Source organism: Ziziphus jujuba, chromosome 2, assembly GCF_031755915.1.
Source record: "Ziziphus jujuba cultivar Dongzao chromosome 2, ASM3175591v1".
NCBI classification, from domain to species: Eukaryota; Viridiplantae; Streptophyta; class Magnoliopsida; order Rosales; family Rhamnaceae; genus Ziziphus; species Ziziphus jujuba.
In genome coordinates, this window is record NC_083380.1 from 24,282,201 (window position 1) to 24,290,507 (window position 8,307).

Here is an 8,307-nt window from a genome sequence, read left to right on the forward strand (position 1 = left end):
ATTAACTTCCACATATTTAATAGATTATCTATCTCCATTTATTATAATCTTGTAAAATTTACCATATCAATTAATTCAATTATTAGTGGAATCTCTTTTTAATGGAAAGTCAATTCTGTCATAACTAAAAGGCACATTCATTTTTAAAGAAAGATATCATATCTTATATTCTTTTGATAGGTTTCAAATGCATCTATGTTTCTCTTCATTCCGGTAGGGAGAAGTTGCTTGCCACTATTTTTTATTTCCTTTACACAGATTTATATATATAAATACACAATAACTAAGTTAAATAGTTTGAGAATAAACTGAGCTAATATGACTATTCTTAAGTTTTTGGTTGGTTTGTCCATGATAGTTTTGACACTGATTATCACCAGCAGCCCCTATAGTTGCATTGAGAATTTTGGTCACGGTTGGGAATTGGCTCATGCAACATTTTATGGAGACATGACGGGTGACGAAACCATGAGTGAGTTAGTACCATTAATTTTGTTTTATATTTATTTTTTAATATAAGTTAATTATTTGGTTATATAATGGAAGTTTCATAATCAAATATATGAAGATAGCATTTTCTAATATTTCAGAGGGGGCTTGTGGCTATGGAGATTTGTTCAAACAAGGGTATGGCCTTGAAACAACAGCATTAAGCACTACACTCTTCAATGAAGGAGCCACATGCGGAGCTTGCTTTCAAATAATTTGTGTAAAGTCACCATGGTGCAGAAAGAATGCAGGCGCAATCAGAGTAACAGCTACGAATTTTTGCCCTCCAAACTACACAAAAACGAAAGAAGCATGGTGCAATCCACCTCAAAAACACTTTGACCTTTCCATGCCAATGTTCGTTAAAATAGCTGAATATAAGGCCGGGATTGTCCCGGTTGTTTATCGTAGAGTGATGTGCTACAAGAAGGGTGGGATTAAGTTTGAGCTCAAGGGAAATCCATATTGGTTGCTTTTGTTGATATACAATGTAGGAGGGGTTGGCCAAGTTGTTAATGTGAAAATTAAAGGTTCCGATACTGAATGGATACAAATGACACGTAACTGGGGCCAAAACTGGCAAACTTGGGAACAACTACAGGGCCAGAGCTTATCATTCAAAGTAGTTGCTGCTGATGGCAGGATGGTGCAATCTGATAATGTTGCACCGCCAAATTGGCAGCTTAATCAAGTCTATGAGGGCAAAAACTTTGGAAAATTTTAAGAAATCACTACTAAAGAAGAAAAAGCTTAACTTGCTAGATATTTTGGTACGGTAAAGGGTGGATGTAAGTAATGATAACTGAAGGCTTCAAATATAAAAGAAAAAGAAAAATTATATTTCTTTTCATGAAAATAAATTTTTTCTTTACATTCCTTAGTCCATCATTACGTATATTTTGTATGCTTCTCAAAGCTTATAATTTACGTTCTTACTGTATGTGATTTGGATTTTTGATTTTCTTTTTGACTGTTTCGGTTAGGTGTTAAATCTAATGTATATATTATGTATAGGAATGAAAAACTTTACATCATTAATAGTACGTTAAGGTCTTTAAATACAACCATTGAATTTGTCTAGATTTATTTAATTGAGTTGAGTCTATTATTAAATTTATACCTAAAGGATGGATTTTGTTGGTCTCTAGCATAAAACTATGGGGTCAACATGATAGGAGACTGACTTCATATAGAAATTCTTAGATCAAAACCATCATAATGAAAAACTATTAGAACCTCCCTTGTTAGTATTGCTTAATGCTTCAATGGTTGAGATTTTAAGATATAATGACTCTTTATAGTTTAATGCTTCAATGGTTGGGATTTTAAGATATAATGACAGTTTATATGGAAAAGGGATTGTTTTACTTCTAGATTTACTCCATAGTTATAAATTAAATATGTGATGGAAAAAAAACAAAATTGTATACGCTTTAATAAAAAGAATACATTAAAAATTCAGCAAAAATATATAAATGAAAAGTTTATTATACATACAATACGTATGTATACAATATGTTATGTAAAGAAAAATACAGTATTAGGTATTTAGTAAAATAAATTATTTTTATATACATATAATAAAAAGAAAACTATAATTATTAACAAGATAATAATAATATTTTGACAAAATTGCGTTTTAATATTTGTATCATGGTGGTCACCTGGGATGGAACCATTTAGCCAAACAATCTAGTTGGACTAAATTGCAACAAAATGATATGAGGATCTAAATTGCAACACTTTGAACTTGAAATTTGGAAAAAAAAAAAATTCAAATTGGAGGATATTAAGGTGCAATTAACCTATTTTCTAATTTACATTTGTTAAACTTTATTATGTTCCCTCCACGCACATGGATTATGGCCAGACCTTAAAAGGAAGGCAAATTTAAAATAAAAAATAACTGACCGCGTATATCACCCAAGACAAATAAATAAGTTACATATGATTATAAATTCTTAATTACACTAACAAAAAAATGTGAATTAATGATCGAATCTTTTGCAATGAAAATTTTTTGATCCTTAAAGGTGAACATTAGTGATCTTATTATGGTCGCTAAAAATTTTGGTACCTCATATTGGAAAAATAGTAAGGTACCATTTTTAACAACCAAGGATTGGTCACTAAATCTTCATTTTCAGTGACCAAGCAAATTTTGATTACTAATGTGAGAGTGGAAAACTTTTCCTGTGATTTTTTAGCGAGAAGAAGATTTTTCAATGACCAAATATGTATTGGTCACTGAAATTAATTACAACTGACCAATAGTTTGGTTATTAATAGTTTAAGTAATTAAAAATGAAAATAAATATAAATGCATGAAATTGGTGACCATTTTTTGATCACCTAAAATTTCATACTAATGACCAATAAATTGATCAATTTCGATTCTTTTGTTATTTTTTTATTGGTTTAGTTAATTATTGGCTTTGAAAAATCAATACAAACAACAACCATCTATATTTTGATTGGTTTAGCTAACCAATTGATGGCATTCAGTTTTTTCAATTTTCAATTGGTTTCGATTTAATTGGTCTTTTTTTAATTTTTTTTCAGCTTATAACATTGATTATAAATAGTATTTTACATATTACTATAATTTTCATTATAATGTAAGATATTTGTCAATAGAGCAAACTATATAAATTTCATTCAAAAAACATTAATGGCATAATCATTAATTTCTTATAGTAATATTTTAATTTGATTTCTCTATTCCATATAATGAAAAACTATATATATATAGAAAAGAAGAAAGGGATGAAATATTTTACCTTAAAATATAACGTATTTTTCTTTTATAAAAAAGTAGACTTATTAAAGTGGTTTTACTTGATAAATGATTAAAAATTAAAATTATTTTGGAATATGACTTAACATGTCATTATTATAGCTAATATTATACATATACATATACAAATATATATATTAATAAAATATACTTAAACACAAACATATACATGTTAGAGTTGGTGATCCGAATTCTAATTCGTCTGATGATATTTATTTTGTAAATTTTTTTATGAATCTGTGGTGGTAACAGAGATCGAAGGTCGATAGGCCCTTAATAATAATTTTATATATAAAAAAATACTGATTAAAATTTATATTTAATTAATTAGATTAACTACTTCTATAGCATTAATACTATTTCAGTAAATTAACAAAATGAATTAATCCTATTTTTGAAAGCCCATATTATATATAAAAAGATTATATTAATTTATTTATCATATAAAATATAAAATTTTTACTTTTAATTTTGGGTTTTGCCAAATAAATCAATTTTTCATTTTGGCTCGGTGGGAAATTTGCCCGCCCTTCCCCTCCTTCCCTTCTAGTCAAAACAACATTTTGCCCTCCCCCTCTACGGCGGCTTACGAGTTTCTTCCGTGTTTCTTCTCTCTCCGACCAACGGATGATCCCGCTCTCGCTGCCTCTCAGGTGTGCTTTATCTCTTTACATCTCTCTTTTCCTTTTCCCCCCTCTATTTCTCCATCTCCCCCACCCTCTGCAACTCTCATTTGTTGTTGTTTTGTCTTGAGTCTCCCAAGCGATTTTGGGTAGGCTTCAAAAGCTAAAACCAATTTTGGCAAAGCTATCAGTTTTTTTGTGAAGAACTTCGAACCCACATCCGCAACTCTACTCAAATCCCCGAACATTGCACTACACAGCATGCAAATCCCTAAATTTTTTGTTGGGCGCCACTAGCTCCCGCTAGCATCTCTCTCGCTTTTTTGAAACAAATATAGAATAAATAAAAATGCAATAAATGAATCAGCATCTCTCTTTCATCTCTAACCTACGTCTCGTTCATCTCTCTCTTTTTTCTCTCCATCTTTTTTTTTTTTTTTTTTTTTCCTTTTTGAGCCAAATTCCTTTTCCACCTAAGCAAATAAGCATCTCCAAAAGGTTTAAGCTAAGCAAATCACCTGCAGGTTCTCTTTCAATTTCTTCTTCGGATTTATTTTTAAATATCTATTTCAATTTCCTTTTTTTTTTTTTTTTTTTTTTTTTTCTGCAGGTGCTGCCGATCTGCTGGTGTGCCCTGGTGTAAGTGTTCTGAAGGTTGCCGTTGCCGTTCTGCAGGTCAGTTCTCTCTGATGTTTGATCTTATGGTCATTTGGGCATTTTTATTTTATTTTATTTTTTAAATTACAGTCCATTGGGTTTTGCTATAACTTTTAATTACAGAGAAGAAGTGGCAAGAAACGACAGGCCAAACGTATCGCAGTCGGATAGCCTCTCTCTGAAAGCACAGGTGTGGTTTTTCCTCCTCCTCCTTATCCTCCTCCTCTCAAGGTCAGCAAAATTCTCTTTTTTTGTTTGTTTGTTTGTTATATGGGGCATTTTTAAAAAATGGGATTCATTTGGAATGGGATTTAATATTATCATGGAAAATGTTGGAGTGGGCCTTAATCTGATGCTCAACCACATTTACGGATAGATTATGGCATGAATGGAGTTTATTTTTTTTATTTTTTATTTTATTTTTGGCTCTGCATGATGGAGTTTCGCATGCTCTTCTGGTTGTTATTTATTATTATTACTATTTTTTTTTTTTTTTTGGCTTTTCTTTTTGTTTGATCCCGTTTGATTTCAATTGTCTTATATTTGATTGCATTACTAAATGCTTTAAAGGTAGAGGTTGAGACAAAAAACCAAGTGAGAGAATATCTTCTGAGCTAACAGGACCCTCTCCTGCTGTATCAGCTTGTTGATTGTCCTGCTGCAGTAAGGCTTGATTTCTCCCACTTTTATTGGCCTAGGTTGTACCATAACAATGTCGGATAAATATGGTGGGTTTTGCATTGTATTTGATTGAAGGGCTTTTGGTGAGTCAAGCCTGATTGGTGATTTAGCAAGAAAAAGTTATGATGCAGTTGTTGAATGGAAAATCCTTGAATATCTATTGCTCGGCATTCTTACATTTCTGAATACTTTGAATTATGTCTATGGGACGATTTTCCTTATTGTTTTTACTATTTTTTTTTTTTTTTTCTTAACAGAGATGTAATAGTGGGGAGAGATGGTTATTAGTTGCAATATCCTTTGATGTTGAATGTTGTTATTCTTTGTGGTTCTTCCTGATGTTTTCATTTCATCAACTTTAGTTGTTTTTAGGTTGGAATATTTGATGCTACAAACAGTACCAAGAAAAGAAGGAATATGCTGATGAAAATGGCAGAAGGAAAATGCAAGGTACCATGGACATATTGGTAGATAGTTCTGAGAAAAAAAAAAAAAAAAAAAAAAACCTAGCTATTTTTGGGTTGCTGGCATATTTTTTTGTTTACATGTATATATTTGATATGTTTCATTGCAAATTATCTTTCTGGAAACAATATGCAATGATGAACGTATCATTGAAAGAAATATGTCTCAAAATTCAACAAAGTCCTGACTATGTAGAACAGTATGGTTACCTTTTGAGACCATCTGTTTATTTCAATTGATAGTGATCTGCATATTAATTTATTGTCTTGTTGCAGGCCAGATTTTGAGGTTGGATTGGCAGACTTTAAAATTTGACTAGCTAACTATGAAAAGTGTTGCTCGGCAATTGATATGACCTTTTCTTAGGAAATATATAAACTAATTTCGTGCATTAGTAAATTACACAAGCAAATGTGCATTAAGATAACTTTTGGCCTTTGTTGTTCTTCTACAAATTGAGATGCAGAAATAAGTAGTTGGATTCAAGTTTTATAGCATTAGATTTCTAGATTCATGTTTTATAGCATTAGAGTTCTATGTTCTCTATCTATATTAATATTGTCTGTGCTTTGGTGATGCGATATGAGTAGTTCCTTGCTTTACAAGTTGAAAAGAACGATCAGAAAGTGATTAACTGGTACAAGATTCAATGATTGGTGGTTAAAAACTGAACCAAAAGTAAAATATTAGTAGTGTTCAAAAGATTACATTTGAATGATAAGCTTTAGAAATGCACAGCTGTCAGGGTTTTAGTTGTTTATTATGGTCTCAGATGTCTTTTGTAGCAATTTGAGAATATCGTTTCTGTTATGTTGAACTGCAACCACTATAATGCTAGTTATCTAGTTTTAAGTTTGACAAAATACTGCTGATTAGAAATATTAGTTTGCTTAGAATTTAATGTTGCCAGAAAATGTGTTGAAAATTAATGAGAAAGCTATGGTTGGTGAAGTCAATGGTAATTTTTTAAAAAAAGCAAATCCAAGTTCCTCTGTTTATGCATTTTTTTTTTTGTTTGCAAATTTAATCCACATCTATACCATCTTCCTATTGGCAAAGATAGTTTAGTTCATCTTTTTAATATTTTGCTCAGCAGTTCTTGTGGTCTATCTTCAAGTTATTATTGGGGCAGGCTCACAAGGAAATGGCAATTATGTTCCTGTGCTCAATTAATTTAGAAAATAACTAAAATAATTGCATTTTAGTGAACAAATTGATTACTGAAAATCCATACATATTGGTTACTAAACGTAAAGCATTTAGAGACTGGAGTTTGGTTGCTGAATGTAGAGCATTGGTGACCATTTTTTGGTGATTAAAAATATTTTTGAATATGTGAAAGGCCATAAGTGACTACTGTGTTGGTTGCTGTAAGTATTTTCACCGACCAAACAATTTGGTCTCTAAATGTTGTTTTTAGTAACTATAATATTGGTTAGTTTTAATTGTGAAATTGGTCACTTATATAGTTTTATGTTACCAAATTTGGTCAAAATGTTATTTTTTAGTGATATTCAAAAACTAAAATTTGGTCATTAAAACAATAAAATTTTGGTCGTTAAAAGTTTTTAGTTTTAATGACCAAACATTTGTTGGTAGCTAAAAACAAGAGTTACAATGTCTAGGCAATTATGCAGTGATCATGTTTTTTTGATTGCTAAAAACTTTTAACGACCAATATATGGCTTTTTGCAACCAAAACCAATGGTCATTGAAAGACTTTTTTTTAGTAGTGTTATCACAAGTGGATGATATATACAAGATGAGTACATTATTGGTTCATAATTGTAATGCATCACAACAGATTATCTTAAACAAAAATTAGTTGTTGCTTGTCATCTTGTTTTTGTAATTGTAAAATTCTCTATATAATTGTTATCATATTTCAAAAAATTGACTTTACAATATTTTATTGATCAACGAAGCAAAGCATCAAATGGCCTATAAGAGGCTAAATCCTTCTCACAATATCAATATCTTAATTGTTCTAACTTCTGAGTTTGCAACGTTTAATTTTCTCTTTCTTAGTTTGAAGGCTGGTAATGGCGGAAGCAATCATCTATGCAATTGCAGAGGGGATCGTTGGGCAATTGGGTAATGCTGCAGCGAAAGAGATTGCCTTATTTTGTGGTGTTGAAGACGAGCTTCAACAACTTGAAGAAACCATTTCAACAATCAAAAGTGTGCTTGTTGATTCAAAAAATACTACGCCAAAATAGTAACACTATCAACACTAATTATAAAACGCGATACAAAAATGTATCTGCCAAAAGAAAGCCACAATGTTGAACATAAAGTGTCAACTATAATGCTAAAATTAGACAATGCTTTCAAAATATATGCATCGTTTAATAACAACAATATGCAACGTTTTTTTTTCGATGTCGTTTGTTTTATGAATAAAAAACATTAGCCGATATTTTTATAATAAAGCATCAATTAAAAAAAAATTGATATTGGACAATATTTTTGTGAAAAAAGCATCGGCTATAAAGAAGAATAATTATATTAAAGAAGAATAACTATATCAAGTAGAAGTGTACAACAAAGATTTAACTAATTGATTTTTGTTTCAATGTTAATGTAATTGGTAAG

General features: G+C 30.5%; 1 protein-coding gene and 1 long non-coding RNA gene across 9 annotated transcripts; both read left to right on the forward strand.

Annotated features, from left to right (window-relative positions):
- The first annotated feature begins 318 nt into the window (after positions 1 to 318).
- LOC125422654 (expansin-A23) lies at positions 319 to 1,264 on the forward strand. The gene is made up of 2 exons (XM_048474745.1): positions 319 to 472; positions 591 to 1,264. The coding sequence occupies exons 1-2, from the start codon at positions 319 to 321 to the stop codon at positions 1,211 to 1,213; spliced, it is 777 nt and encodes a 258-aa protein (XP_048330702.1). The 3' UTR covers positions 1,214 to 1,264.
- Positions 1,265 to 3,772: 2,508 nt separating this feature from the next.
- On the forward strand, positions 3,773 to 8,092 carry LOC107419128 (uncharacterized). Of its 8 annotated transcripts, none has more exons than XR_007240817.2 (6): positions 3,773 to 3,939; positions 4,520 to 4,584; positions 4,690 to 4,756; positions 5,137 to 5,294; positions 5,505 to 5,697; positions 7,741 to 8,092. It is a non-coding gene; the product is annotated as an uncharacterized LOC107419128 (long non-coding RNA). The 8 variants fall into 8 exon arrangements; XR_007240816.2 differs by lacking the exon at positions 7,741 to 8,092 and adding an exon at positions 5,988 to 6,260; XR_001581557.4 differs by lacking the exon at positions 5,137 to 5,294 and having other exon boundaries at positions 5,620 to 5,697.
- The last annotated feature ends 215 nt before the right edge of the window (positions 8,093 to 8,307 follow it).